General features: G+C 41.8%; 1 protein-coding gene across 2 annotated transcripts in view; it reads right to left on the bottom strand.

Moving 5' to 3' along the window:
* Window positions 1-10,408, bottom strand: part of LOC122558223 (uncharacterized) — a 106,540-nt gene extending 96,132 nt beyond the window's left edge. For both annotated transcript variants that reach the window (XM_043706557.2, XM_043706558.2), the window contains exon 1: window positions 9,623-10,408. In XM_043706557.2, coding sequence (XP_043562492.1) covers window positions 9,623-10,084 — 462 coding nt within the window. In that variant the 5' untranslated portion in view covers window positions 10,085-10,408. The remainder of the gene's footprint in view (window positions 1-9,622) is intronic.
* Between the last annotated feature and the right edge of the window lie 5,141 nt (window positions 10,409-15,549).

Here is a 15,549-nt window from a genome sequence, read left to right as displayed (position 1 = left end):
ACAGCACCAATAAGACACAACCTAACTATCACCACTTGAAATTCATTGGTGTTACCATCACTGAATCCCTTATTATCAATTCCCCACTTGCCTGGAGGGGGGCAGCTTCAACAACACTCAAGAAGCTTGACACCATTCAGGACAAAGCAGCCCACTTGATTAGCACCTCATCCACAAGCATCCACTCCCTCCATTACTGATGCTCAACAAAATCTGAAAGATGCACTGCACAAATGCAAAGATCCCTAGATAGCACCTTCCAAACCTATGCCCACTTCCATCTGGAAAGACAAAGGCAGCAGATACATTGAAACACCAGCATCTTCAAGTTCGCCTCCAAGCCACTCATCATCCTGACTTGGAAATATATTGTTGTTCCTTCACTGTCACTGGGTCAAAATCCTGGAATTCCTCCTAAATGGACATTGTGCATCAATCCACAGCAGGTGGATTGTCGCAGTTCACCACCACTTTCTCAAGGGCAACTGGGGACAAGTAATAAATGCTGGTCATTCAGCGATGCCCAAAAACAAAACAAATAAAAGTTTCAGCACTAGCTACTTTCAGGATACGCAATAACTACTCCAACAACATACCTTGACTGTTATCTCAAAGGCTACTATTGCTGCATCAATAAAACGTTTTAATGCCTTGCAGTCTCAAAGTAGTCAACCCTTAGGACATGATCTGGTGACATGAGTTGAATTTGGAGCTAAGTAACTGCACAAAATCAAGACAGGATGGAAGTCTAAACAGGTTTGGCCTCTACTCACTGGAGTTTAGAATAATGGGAGTTGATCTCATTGAAACAGATGGGAATCTTGAGGGCTTGACAGAGGATGCTTCCCCACATGGGAGAGTCTAGGACCAGACGGCATAGTTCAGAAAAAAGGGGTACCCATTTAAGACTGAGATGAAGATGAATTTCTTCTGTCAGAAGATATGAAAGTGACCGTGAGGAGTGCCAAATCTGCCAACTCATCAATGCCAATCAGATTTCCCATAACTGAACTAATCCCATTTGTCTCCATTTCACCCATACCCTGTCAACCTATCCTACGCATATACCTGTCCAAATGTCTTTGGAATATTGTAGTTGTACACACCTCTACCATTTCCTCTGGCAGTTCATTCCATACACGCATCATCCTGTATGTGAAAAAGTTGCCTCTTAGGTCCCTTTTATATCTTTTCCCCTCTCACTTTAAAAACTATGCCCTCTAGTTATGGACTACTCTATTCTGGAGTAAAGGCCTTGGCTATTCACCTTATCTGTGCCCCTCATGATTTTATAAAACCTCTATAAAGTCACCCCTCAGTTTCCCACACTCCAAGGAAAGAAAGTCCCAGCCTATCCTTATAAATCAAACCATCCAGTCTCAGTAATACCTTGCGTACTTTTTCTGTACCTTTCTAGTTTAACAATGCCCTTCCTAGAGTAATCAGAATTGTATGTAGTATTCTAAAAGTGGCCTGACAAATATCCTGTACAACTGCAATGCAGTGTCCTAACTCCTATACTCAATGCTCTGACCAAGGAAGGCTAGTGTACCAAACACCTCCTTCACCATCCTGTCTATCTGTGGCCTCACTTTCAAAGGAACTATGCAGCTGCACCCCAAGGTCTTCGTTCGGCAACATTTCTCAGGACTCTACCGTTAACTGTTTAAAACTTGTCCTGATTTGCCTTACCAAATGGCACCACCTTGCATTTATCGAAATTGAGCTCCATTTGCCACTCCTCGACCCTTTAGGCCATCTGATCAAGATCTCCTTGTATTCAGAGATAAACTTCATTGTCCACTATACCACCAATTTTGGTGTCATCCATAAGCTTACCAACTATACTTACTACATTCTCATCCAAATCATTGATAAGTGACAAACAGTTGACCCAGAACTACTTGCGGCACACTGCTGGTCAAAGGCCTCCAGTCAGAATAAAAACCCTCTACCACCACCTTCTGACTTTTACCAACAAGCCAATTTTGTATCCAATTGGCTAACCTATCCAGGATGCCATGTGACATAAATTTACAAACCAGTCTACCATATTGGAACTTGTCAAAGGCCTTGCTAAAGTCCATGTAGACAATGTCTGCCTCTCTGCCTTCATAGTCACATCTTCAAAAACAATCAAATTTGAGAGACATGATTTCCCATGCACAAAGCCTTGCTGATTATCCCTAATCAGTTCTTGCCTTTCCAAATGTTTGCAGATCCTGTCTCTCAGATTCCCCTCCAACAATTTACCTACCACTGGACATCAGGCTCACCAGTTTATAGTTCTCTGGCTTTTCCTTGCAGCCTTATTAAACATAACAACTTTAGCCACCCTCCAGTCCTCTGGCACCTCATTCATGGCTAATGATACAAATATCTCTGCTAAGTGCCCTGCAATCTCTTCTCTAGCTTCCTGCAATGTTCTGGGATACACCTGATCAGAAATGAATCTACTGAATGGTGGTGCAGGCAGACAGGAAATTGCAAACGTCAAAGAGACTATCCAGATTCCCTTAGTTCAGGGGAGGAGTAGAAGAAAATGGATGAAGGGGACTGACAAGTTTGTAGAATCCATTTAGTTTGCACATCCCACTGAAGTACATCACTGCTAATTAAGTTTCTTTCGAAATATATTTGCTGTTGTAATGCAGGAAACATCAGTTAACTTGCGCAAAGCAATATTTCACAAGTTGTAATGTGCCAAAGATCAGGTTATCTGTTTTCATGATGTTGGTTGAGAGAAAACTATTTACCTGAATACCTGGGATACATCTTTGATACTTTTTTTTTGAAAAGTGCCATTACACCTTTTAAACTCAGAATGCAACCAGAGTCTCAGTTTAATATCTCTTCTTAAAGAAAGTACCTCTGACAATGCAGGCATCAGAATCCCTAAAATCAGGTCATTCAGCCCATTGGGTCAACACTGGCCCTCAAAACAGCATCCCACCTACACGCACACCTCTACCTAATTCCTGTAACCCCACATTTTCCATGGCTAATCCACCTAGCCTACACAGCCCTGGATACTATAGGGCAATTTAGCCTTGCCATTCCACCTAACCTGCACCTAACCTGCACACTTGTGGGAGGAAACCAGAACATCCGGAGGAAACCCACACAGGCACGAGGAGAACGTATAAACTCAACACAGACAGTTGCCCAAGGGTGGAGTTGAACCCAGGTCCCTGACACAGTGAGGCAGCAATGATAACCATTGAGCCACCATACCAACCTCCTTCAATCTAAGCATTTTGCTCAAGTCCCATTTAACACAAATTTCTGATTCTGTGCTGGTTACCAACTGAGCCACAGATGAAAGTTGAGGCAAATATGTTGATCATATTAAAGTGAGGGCGCCAGGTAACCATGTTGTAGTATATAGAAGATTAACCACAATTGATTTAAACCCTGCAGGAAGAGAGTCCACAGACACTGTGTAAACCTGAACTGGTTATTTGCACTGTACACAAAATTGTTGGCCAGTGTAAAATAACCATGACTTTCTCCACCTCCAGACCCTGAACAATGAATTAACTACTTATTCAGGGAAATGCTACCATTCCTATTAACCAATTACCTTCCGAGGAAAAAAAAGCATGGTTACAGCTTAATATTCCAGCAGTGTTGCTTGGGAAAACATATTCAGGGTAATTTACTTTAGCAAAGGCAACTTTATTTTGAGAACGAGAGATCAACAATGGGGAACACCAGCAAGGAGAGGTAGTGACTTAATAGTTAAATAACACTACATCCACAAGCTCCTTTTGCAATTCTAATTTTAAGAAGAGGGGAAGACCAGAAGCAATAAGAGGAGTGGCATTCTTACAAAATTCTGAAAAGAAAATGAAAAAGAATGCAGGATATTTGAATACATTAGTCAATGATATATGTTGAAATAAACATTCCGTACACTAGGCGGCCAATTCATAGACATCCAATTTACGAATGAGATTCCACATTAATTTTAAGGATCTGATATGCAAACATTTGTTCATCCTTACTTATTTTACATTGTACAGTGTTGACTTCCATTCCGTTTTGCAAATGACGTATGACTGGACTCCAGAACGGAACCAGTTTGTAACCCAGGGACTGCTTGTTACATGCACATAAATACACACAAAAATGTAGTCATAATTATAAAAGGTAGGGAAAATGTAGGAGGCAATGTGAGCAACAATGGCACAAAGGACCAGTTTTCTTTTTAAGAAAGAAGAGGAGTACTGTTAAACAGAAAACTAAATGAGCACCTCTTTCCCTCTTCAGTTAGTGCTTGGAGTTTTGTCCATTTAAGGGCATAAACACAGCTATTCTTCAACATCTTTTCTAATAGAAGAGAGGGAAGGTACAAAAAAAAAAGACGCTTGCAGGACACTTCTACAGAAAACTCAGGGGAAGTGAATGCAGCAGCATTTGTATCAAGCGTCAGCCTTGATTCAATAGTAGAATGTGCCTCTGATTTAGTAGATGGTGGGTAGAAAGCCAACTCCCAACACTCAATTATATAATCCAAGCTGATTCATTTTGATGTACTGCTGAATTGTCAGAGACGTTACACTTAAAATGAGATTGTTAAGCCAGGATTAGATCAGAAAAGTCAAACTGGAAGAGCAAAACACATCTTAGCTCAACACTCACTTACTCAAGTGAACAAAATAAATACTTAACCTTTCATCCCATTCACTGAATGTCAAATCTTGCTAACAAAGACAGTTAACTCTACAAATCATTTCAAATGGAGAATGTAAAAGGCACTATATCAATACAACATCCTTCCTGGAGGCTTCTTGTAAAATTAATTGGAGCCACATCCAAGCTACTGAGAAACAATATGTTCTGAGAATGTTTAGAACATTAAAGGAATAGCACTGGTTACATGAAAAGTGCCAATTTATCATACTCACCATAAATGGACACTCAATATCCATAAATTGCAAGCCTCACTGTTACCCAAACAAAATACTGGAAAAGTGCAGGGCACAGGCAAGATTCTAGATCAAAATGATAAGTCAAAACTCATATGAAACTTTAAACTGACCCACTGAACATTTCACGGCATGTCAATTTTGTTAGGTTTTTTTTCTTCATACTTTGAGTAAGTGACCTGATAATGATTTGGAGACGCCGATGTTGGACTGGTGTACACAAACGTTAAAAATCACATTACACTAGGTTACAGTCCAAGAGGTTTAATTGGAAGCATTAACTTTTGGACCACTGCTCCTGATCACAACCACCTGATGAGGGAGCAGCGCTCTGAAAGCTAGCGCTTCCAGTTAAATCTGTTGGACTCTAACCTGGTGTTGTATGAATTTTAACTTTGACCTGATAATGGCACAGTGAGTTCAATAAGACTTCTGGGACCTTGGTGAATGTTCAAAGCAACAGGCTCTCTCCTGAACTAATCTGAGTTTAAAGAAGAAAAGTAGCAGGATTAATGGATAGTAAATGGACACAATGAACAACAAACTGATGAAATAATGGAAAGCGAAAGATAGAAAATTAGATATTTCATTAATCTGAAGTGTTCAGGAATGATAATTTTGGCCCCTTATAATTTTAAAATTCTCATTCACATTTTTGAAATCTCATCACAGCCTCACCCCTTCCAGCTTCCAAACCTTAGATTTGAATTGCTCATATATCCGATGTTTTGAACATCACCGATTTGAATCGTTCAAACTCTGGCTGCTGTACACAGCTGTCCAAATCCCAAACTCTGGAAATGTCTTCACTGCATGTCTGCACCCATCTTTCTTCCTTCAGCCATTCCTCAAAATCTCTTCAAACTGCTCAATGTAGATCAATATCACATTTTGCTTTATAAAACATTGAAGTGCCTTCAAATGTTTTGTTACAATAAAGGCATTAAAAACATTTCAGACCATGAACTCAGTGCTCCATTTATTATGCCTTCTCTCCCACATCCATGTCTTGTTCACAATGGCTTGCTCTCAGAGTGGGTCTACCTTTTGCTGTTTGTACCTATTCTCCAATCATGTCCTTCTCTACAACCATCATCACTGCCTTCATCTTTTGCTCTGGAATCTTACCATCTGTTCACTCGCTCAACCCCTCCTTCACAAATAACGTTAAAAAGACATCATTTTTCAGCCCTGTTCAAATTCCAAAAAAGTCAAATAAGACTCAATGTTAACATTGTTTCTTTCCCCATAGAGATCATGGTTATACCGCACTTTGTTTTTATCCCAGCGTCCATAATCCTTTGCTTTCATAATACTAACATTGTTTATCTAGGCTGAGATGGTTGAATGACTTGTGAAAACTTAAATTTAATTAAAAAGGGTTCTCACATTGCAATAAGCCTAATGCATGTCGAATCCATAATTGCAAGAATATCTTTAAATTCTTGGGGAAAATCGGACAAATAGCTCCCCTCTTTGCAAATTGTCCAGCAATGTACAGAGGACTTAACTCGGTCTCTTTCTCATCACAAATCACTGGGTTACTTCCCTGCGAACAGCTAACACACTAAGCCCACTTTATTTTCTCAAAATGTTCTGCATTATTTTGTATTTCTAACCCCACTCTTCGTTTTTCACCCCCTTTTACCCACCTGGCTTTCTCTACTTCGTAAGGGCCCGTTGATTATGAATATACCACTCTCTGGAGCAATTCAATTAATGATAAGCAATAATACAGGAACAATGCACAATTTACTAAAAGCTTGCTATAATCATGTAGCAAGTATATCAGCAATAGTTTTGTTCATGAATGTGACTGTTGCTGGAAAGGCCAACATTTGATGCCCATCTCTATTTGCCGTTGAGAAATCTTCATGAACCACTACCAATCATATTCCCAGAATGTTGTGTCATGCCTTCAAGGCATTAAAAAGGGATTTTTTTTCAAAACGCTGTCTTGCTGGATTTAGAGTGTGAAAATGGACGAAGGGTTCAGCAATTTTTAGAAATCTTCAAAGCTAACCTTTCACTCTTGGAGAATTCCACAGCTATAATTGCAGAGGCAATGTAGGCACAACTAGACAATGAGGGCACAGACTTTTCATCTTTAATCTTGAACTGAAGAAGGAAGAGTCAGAAAACATTGTTATGCCTACAGTGGTGCTAGAAGCTACTGATAATGTAACTGTTTTGATGCCTTGCGTCAAAACAATCGAGCTAGCCGTACTGACTGGTTCTGGAGCCATGTCACGTGGCTGATCTTTAAATAGCATTAATTACTTTTGAGGCCATGTCAGTCTGCTTTCAGCATTGGAACAGGAAAAAGCAGGCAGCTATAGGCTCAGTATAAGCCTGACTTGAGTATCACCATTATTGAAACCTGATTTCTGGGAAGAATTCTGTATTGATCTGAAAAAGGAACTAATTCCTAATCTAAAGAATCACTCTGCATATTCTTCAAATGGATCAAAGTTCCTACAAGTAAAAAAGAAATTCTGCATAATCAGTCAAGAATTATCACTGGACATTGACTTATTGGACTGGAATTCATGCAAAGAAAGGCTTATATCTCTGATTAAAGTTATTCCTGAGTGTAACTTATTTTCATTTCTCCCTTGTATGTATGTTGCAATTACTGTCTGAGGTTGAGAGTACATTAATAAATCCTATTTGAATTTTAAACAACTTGCTGTGGGTCATTTTGAAATAGGAGTTGTGTTTGGAGGAAATATTCCCTGTTGAGAATAAGCTGTGATAAGTTTAAAAGAAAGACTAAAACACACCTCTGTTTACAGTCAAAAGATTACTACTATATGATAAATCTAATTCACTGCTACCCCTTATCTGTAACAGCTGGAGAAAGAACTTCCAGGCTGAGACACTGAAGCAGAGATTAGTTCAAATTGCTCATGATAAATGCAAATATTGTCAAAGTTAACTGTTCAAAAGGTTAACTACAACAAAGGTGGATTACAAAGTTTACTAACAGAAGATGCTAGTAGAGTTATCATTGCACATCAAAGGCAAGTTAGGTTTTGAACCAGGAGACAGGAAAGCTAGTCTTACAGCCCAGCTCAAACACAACAGGAAAAGCAATTCCCATTCTGTAAAATCACTTCGAGTCATAGAGATGTACAGCATGGAAACAGACCCTTCGGTCCAACCGTCCATGCCGACCAGATATCCCAACCCAATCTAGTCCCACCTGCCAGCACCCGGCCCCAATCCTTCCAAACCCTTCCTATTTATATACCCATCCAAATGTCTCTTAAATGTTGCAATTGTACCAGCCTCCACCACATCCTCTGGCAGCTCATTCCATACACGTACCACCCTCTGTATGAAAAAGTTGCCTCTAAGTCTCTTTTATATCTTTCCCTTCTCACCCTAAACCTATGCCCTCTAGTTCTGGACTCCCCGACCCCATGGAAAAGATTTTGTCTATTTATCCTATCTATGCCCGTCTTAATTTTGTAAACCTCTATAAGGTCACCCCTCAGCCTCCGACACTCCAGCAAAAACAGCCCCAGCCTGTTCAGCCTCTCCTTATAGCTCAAATCTTGCAATCCACTTTCCTTTTATATACAGATCCTATACCAGCTCCAGGTTTAAAATAGATTTTAGATGATCCAATGATTGGGCTAGTGTTGATGAACAAGACAAGATAATGGGTTAGTCATGCTTTTGTGTGAAAATCAGTCTTCCTAAAACAAAGCATTCCACAGAGTTGAACAAGCATGATGCTGGATAAAGCACAACAGGTTAGTCCTGGAGAAGGGTCCTGCCTAAACATCGACTCTGTTGCTCCTCAGATGCTGCCTGACCTGCTGTGCTTTTTCCAGCGTCACACTTTATCAAAGTTAAAGATCACACAACTCCAGGTTATAGTCCAACAGGTTTGTGTGGAAGCACTAACTTTTGGAGCGCCACTCCTTATCAACTCTGAGTCTCCAACATCTGCAGTCCTCACTTTCTCGTAATGCATTCAGCAGCCAAAGAATGAACGCGATTTACTGTTACCAATGTTGAACAAGACCAATAAAAACTGGGAGCAGAAGTCAGATAATTTAGTTTTCCCGTTCATAGGCAGTGGTTGTCATTGGTTAAGACGTCATTTACTGCCTATCCCCCAGTTGCCTCTTTCCCAGACCATTGCAGTCCTTGAGGTCGACAGTGTAGGGCCTTTGGACAGAACAAAAAGGTGTCTGGTTAGGCAGAAGTGGGTACTGGAGATACTGGAGATTAGAGTTAAGATTAGAGCGGTGGTGGAAAAGCACAATAGGTCAGGCAGCATCCGAGGAGCAGGAAAATCGACATTTCAGGCAAAAGACCTTCATCAGGAATGATGAAAGATGAAGGTCTTTTGCCTGAAATGTCAATTTTTCTGCTCCTCTGATGCTGCCTGATCTGCTGTGCTTTTCCAGCACCAAAGTATCTGGCTCCCTATTGGTGACTATGAAGCCCACTTTTTTTTTAAAAAAAGCCATTGTTTAACTTCAATGAGGGAATTCTGCAAGCAAGTTTTTTTTTGGGGGGGGGGTATCAGAAACAGCTGGTAATAGAACATGGGGCAGACACCAACTCTGTTGACAGGTAAAGATCTCATTTACTCACCCCCAACCAAATAATTAAACTGGCTCCGGCGCAGTAAGTCACCGCTCACCCTAAGATGGTGTAAAGTAGCCCCTCACCTTGGTCCCCAGCAGGATCTGGATGTCCATCTCCTGCTTCTTCTTTTCCAGGAGGCTGAGCAGGTATTCCTGGAAGACGCCGACCTTGGTGAAGAAGTGCTCGTTGTGCCAGCACCCTTCCATGTTGTCAAAATCGACGCCGAGCCCGAGCAGGAAGCGGACGCTGCCGGGGTCCAGGGCGATCTGCTGCGGTCTGGCCAGGAGGGCGGTCCGGCCGCGCTCCTCCAGCAGTACCAGGCGCTGCACTTTCCCGGAGCGGGCGGCGATCAGAGCTGCGGTCAGCCCCACCGGACCCGAGCCCACAATCAGCACCCTGACCCGGGCTCTCCATTGCCGGTAGCCGTCGACACTCACTTTGAGCAGCACGTAGACCAGCACCGCCACTAAAGTGCTCAAGGCTGTGTCATACGCCAGGGTCTGGTATTCCTCCATCGCCGGTTTGGTTACATTGAACCAGCGCATGGCAGGTCATGTCATTTGCCAATATCCCCCCGGGCTATTCGTGGCTAAGCTCTCTCCCCCCATCGCTCCATAGCCACTCTCTGGTCCTGAGCAGCCTCCCGAAACGAAGGGGACAGTCTAAAACTCTCACTCTCGCCAACAAACGTCAACTCTGCAGACTCCAGCCACAAACACGAGCTGACGCATGTACAAACCCTCAAAAAAAAACTTTCAATGGGCAGCTTCCACACATTCAAACTCAAGGCACGGAAAGAGAGAGAGAGAGAGAGAGGAAAAAAAGAAACACAAATTCTCAACAAATTTCAAGCGATCGATTGGCAGAATCAAATCAAACACGTCTTTCCCCACGTCAAACCGTGAAGTCAGACCATTGAGGAATTTTAATTACAACTCCCGCGGTTCGCCCCTGGTCTGTGTGTTTCTACCGAATCATCATTTCATTTATCGCAAAGCTCTGATGCAATTTACGTTTCTTTTTTTTTAATTCCAGGGGTTTTTTTTAATTAAAAAAAACGTTTCTCTTGTGGATCTTTCTCCCCAAATTCATTCGGGATTCTTAATGGATCCGAATCGCTTCCAATTTGCGCCACTTGAACAAACCCCTGGTGTTGCAATTCTGCGGCCGAGCCGGGTCAGCAAGAAATGCAGGAACGGGCGAATCGTTTCTGAGAGGAAACTCCAATTCTGCGTCCAGCTCAAAGATCAGGCTGGTTTGCCAAGTCATGCCGATTTGTTTGTATTGGGATTTCACTGCGTTTGTTTACACATAAACTAAATGTTCCTCAAATTCTTATGCTGCCGCTCTGATGCCGTGTGCGGCAGGTTTTGTGGATTCCTATTGGAGCCCCTGACACAATGTCATATTGTGTGATCCCACACGGATTGCAATTATACCGCAGGTTACCTGGTGTACTGTTCAGGAGAAAGTGTGAATAGAATTGGAGGGAGAGCTCCTATAATACAGGTTGGTTTCCCGACGGCTGAGCCGGTAGACCTTGTGTTCAAATCCTTTCCACCCCCCAGCTCGCTACAGAGGCGTCTAATAACACCCCTGACAGGGTTGACTAAAAGTACTTGCAGCAAGGGTTAGAGAGGTGTACCCCAGACACCAGGAACTTTCACCCCATTGTCGCCCCCCCTCATTGATTAAGGGAGCTAACTGTTTGGCAATTTGATCACCTTAAACACAATTGACTTAATTGCAAGATTGTGTTTTTTTTTCTATTCATTCATGAGACTTGACTGCCAATGGCCAGTACAGCGTTTACAGCCCATTTCTATCAGGACGCTGGTGGTGAATGGCCTTCTTGAACCATTACATTGGGGTGTAGAGCCACCCCCAAAGCTGTTGTGGAGGAAGTTCCAGGTTTGGCACTTAGGGGATGATGACATGTTTTCCCATTCTGGGGAATGAGTGGCCTGGAGGGAAAATCGCTGGTGGTGGTGTTCCCATGTATCTGCTGCCTTTGCCCTTCACCCGCACCAATCAACCACACCGCCCTGTGGCCCAACATTTCAACTCCCTCTCCCACTCTGCCGAGGACATGGAGGTCTTGGGCCTCCTTCACCGCCGCTCCCTCACCACCATTCGCCTGGAGGAAGAATGCCTCATCTTCCGCCTCGGAACACTTCAACCCCAGGGCATCAATGTGGACTTCAACAGTTTCCTCATTTCCCCTTCCCCCACCTCACCCCAGTTCCAAACTTCCAGCACAGCACTGTCCCCATGACTTGTCCTACCTGCCTATCTTCTTTTCCACCTATCCACTCCACCCTCCCCCCACCCCCGACCTATCACCTTCATCCCCTCCCCAATCACCTATTGTACTCTTTGCTACTTTCTCCCCACCCCACCCTCCTCTCACTTATCTCTCCACCCTTCAGGCTCTCTGCTTGTATTCCTGATAAAGGGCTTTTGCCCGAAACGTTGATTTTACTGCTCCTCGGATGCTGCCTGAACTGCTGTGCTCTTCCAGCACCACTAATCCAGAATCTGGCTTCCAGCGTCTGCAATCATTGTTTTTACCACCCTCTGATCAATCCCATTGTTTAACTTTCTGTCTTGCAAAGCTATCTCAAGACTGACAAGTTAAACTGTTGAGGGTAATCTCCCTGAATCTTCTCCTGGCTGCCTTTTAAGACATTGAAAAAGGACTATTAGATTTTTTTTGTGAAGAGAAGGATAGTTTATCAAAATTTCCTGACCAACATTTATCCTTCAACCAACATATTAAAAACAGATGATTTGGTCATTTTAATGGTGTTGTATGTGGGAGCTTTCAATATGTAAGTTGGTGCTGTTTCCTACATGGCAATAGTGTCTACATTTCAAAAATTACTCCATCATTTGTAAAGACCTGAAACAAAAACATGAAAAGCTAAAAGTAATTAGCTGGTCTGACTTCATCTGTGAGAGAAACAAGGCTTAATGTTTCAGATCTATCATCTTTCATCCATTCAGAAATATGATTGACTTGAAACATGAAGTGTTTTGCTCTCTGTGAGCATTATTAGTCCTAATGTACAGTATTGGAAGAAATTTTGCACAATCCTAAATTAAACAAATATATTCAATTTGAAATGAGCGATACTGATTTTTTTAAACTTATGGTTGCTTTTATTGTGTATTATGTGTTGAAAATTATGAGGGATTTCAGTAAATGGGCAAGGAGAAATTGTCTTCACTGACAGGAGGTTCATGGATGACATTGATTTTATTTACTTGATTCCTTTATTTTTCTAATTTATTTCTATTATCCGTAATAGTGAACTTTTCATTTGTTTATTTTTCTAATGCTTTTCCCTGAAGTGTGTGTTCTAAGTGGCAACTTGTAAACTTTTCACTGACCTCATTTGAATACACGTGACAATAAAGCTAATTCTAAGACTCTGGAGGACAATATTGCTTTCAGATAAATGGTAAGAGTGGGGCAGGGGGACAAGAAAGAGGTATGTTCAAAGTGACTTTCTTTAAATCATTCACAAGGCACAGATATCATTAGCTAGGCCAGCATTTATTTCCCATTCCTAATTGCCCAGAGGACAGTTAAGAGTCAACCACATTGCTGTGGGTCTGGAGTCACATGTAGACCAGACCAGGTAAGGATGGCAGTTTCTTTCCCTCAAGGGCATTAGTGAACTAGACATGTTTTTTCACTGACAATCGACACCGGTTTCATGGTCATCATTAAACTTTTAATTCCAGATTTCTTTAATTGAATTCAAATTCCACATCCAGCCACGGCAGGATTCAAGCCCTGGTTCCCAAAGCATTCCCTGGGTATCTGAGTTAATAAACCAGTGATATTACCACGAGGTCATCAACTCCTCAATGGCACAGAAAGCAAAAGAGCAGAGAGCAATGGAAGAGCAGGAACATTCCATAACAAATTAGATAAATCCTAGAAAAGAAGAAACAGGATAATGAAATGAATTAGATCACTCTGAGTATGTGAGTGGGGACAGAGGCTACAAAGAGAGACTATTGATAGGATACACAAAGAGTGATGTAATTTTGCATACAGTAGGATATTTTACCAGATGCGACAATGTTCATGCTATTTTCTGTAAGGTGAGAAGTTTGGTGGGGATATCGTGGTATTGAAAAATCCAACAGACATTTATTTCAGTTCACTATTAGATACAGACATTACATTCATTGGGACACAAGTGAGCTGGCTCTGATTAACAGTATGATTGCAACAGAGCAGCATGATTCAAGTCATCCTGGGGTAAGATGAGAATGAGCCCCTTATGCCCTTCGGTCACATACTATGGAATAGTGATGATATCATGAGCACATCTCTTAAAGTATAATAGCATACTGACCGTGAGTAACAAAACAAAGGAAGCTTTCCATGAGGAGCTGTTCAATGAGTGGTTGGAGTGAGGCACTTGGAAGAAGAGATGCTGAGAGGGAGGTTGTGTAAGAAGTATTTGAGAAGAGATCTTAGAGTGCAGGTTCATAGTTCCTTGAAAGTGGAGTCACAGGTAGATAGGATAGTGAAGAAGGCATTTGGTATGCTTTCCTTTATTGGTCCAAGGATTGAGTATAGGAGTTGAGAGGTCATGTTGCGGTGTTCAGGACATTGGTTAGGCCACTTTTGGAATACTGTGTGCAATTCTGGTCTCCCACCTATTGGAAGGATGTTGTAAAACTTGAAAGTGTTCATAAAAGATTCAGTAGGATGTTGCCAGTGTTTGAGGATTTGAGCTATACGGAGAGGCTGAATAGGATGGGGCTGTTTTCCCTGGAGCAGTGGAAGCTGAGGGGTGATCTAATACAGGTTTACAAAATCATGAGAGACATGGGTAGGATAAATAGACAAAGTCTTTTCCCAGGTGTGGGGGAGTCCAGGACTGGAGGGCATAGGTTTAGGGTGAGAGGAAAAGATATAAAAGGGACCTAAGGAGCAGAGGGTGCTGTGTGAATGGAATGAGCTGCCAGAGGAAGTGGTGGAGATTGGTACAATTCATCATTTAAATGCTTCTGGATGGGCATATGAACAGGAAGGGTTTAGAGGCATATGGACCAAGTGCTGGCAAATGGGATTAGATTAGATTAGGATATCTGGTCGGCATGGATGAGTTGGATCGAAGGGTCTGTGTCTGTGCTGTACTTCTCTATGACTCTATGATTCTGAGAGGTGTGCATGTGGTGGGAAAGAGAGGCTAATTACAATGTGTGTTTACAATAGGTGGGTGGAAGTTTCACCAAGAAATATGGAGACATTGACAAAACCCATCCGTAGGAACAGGATGATGCTGCCTGACCTGCTGCGCTTTTCCAGCAACACATTTTCAGCTCTGATCTCCAGCATCTGCAGACCTCACTTTCTCCTCAAAAGCCATCCGTACCCAAAGTAATAACATTTTTACAAAGTAATTTAAAACTTAAACATTTTTAAACTTCTCTGATACATTCTGATTATTCATCCATACTGATCTTAATTGCCTGAGCTTTAATTATATCCTTAATCTTATTGTGCTGAGTTATTGTAGTTCTCTTTTCACTGGAGTCTGAGGTCACATGATCCTCAAGTAGTAAAATGACATCACTTTGGAAAATAGATCAAGAAGAATTGGACAAAGCTTTATCTGTCCCACTGCTACCCAGTGACTCCAGTTGAAAAGTTCATTTCTGTGGACATAATCTGTAAAACAGAGCCTTGACTTTCTGAGGCCTCCTATGGTTGAATAGCATACGAATATTCATCACAAGTTGAGTCCATGCCATACCAATGGCTCCTTGCATCTGTGGAAGACAGATTCAAGCATAACTCAGAAAATTTGGAAGAGGAAGGAACAGATAATCGAAGGGAGTCAACAGCTATAGCGTGAATTTTATGAAAAGAGATTAAAGTTCGGAGTATAAGTAGACGGAGAGATAGAGTTAATGTTTCAATTCCAGAGATATATACTGGAAGCCACTGGTTTCGAGAAATTCACTATTTCTCTCTTCGCAG

The sequence above is a fragment of the Chiloscyllium plagiosum genome, unplaced genomic scaffold (genome assembly GCF_037043375.1).
Source record: "Chiloscyllium plagiosum isolate Xiang-an unplaced genomic scaffold, Cpla_swu_hap1 HiC_scaffold_17, whole genome shotgun sequence".
NCBI classification, from domain to species: Eukaryota; Metazoa; Chordata; class Chondrichthyes; order Orectolobiformes; family Hemiscylliidae; genus Chiloscyllium; species Chiloscyllium plagiosum.
This window is presented reverse-complemented; position numbering and strand designations above follow the sequence as displayed.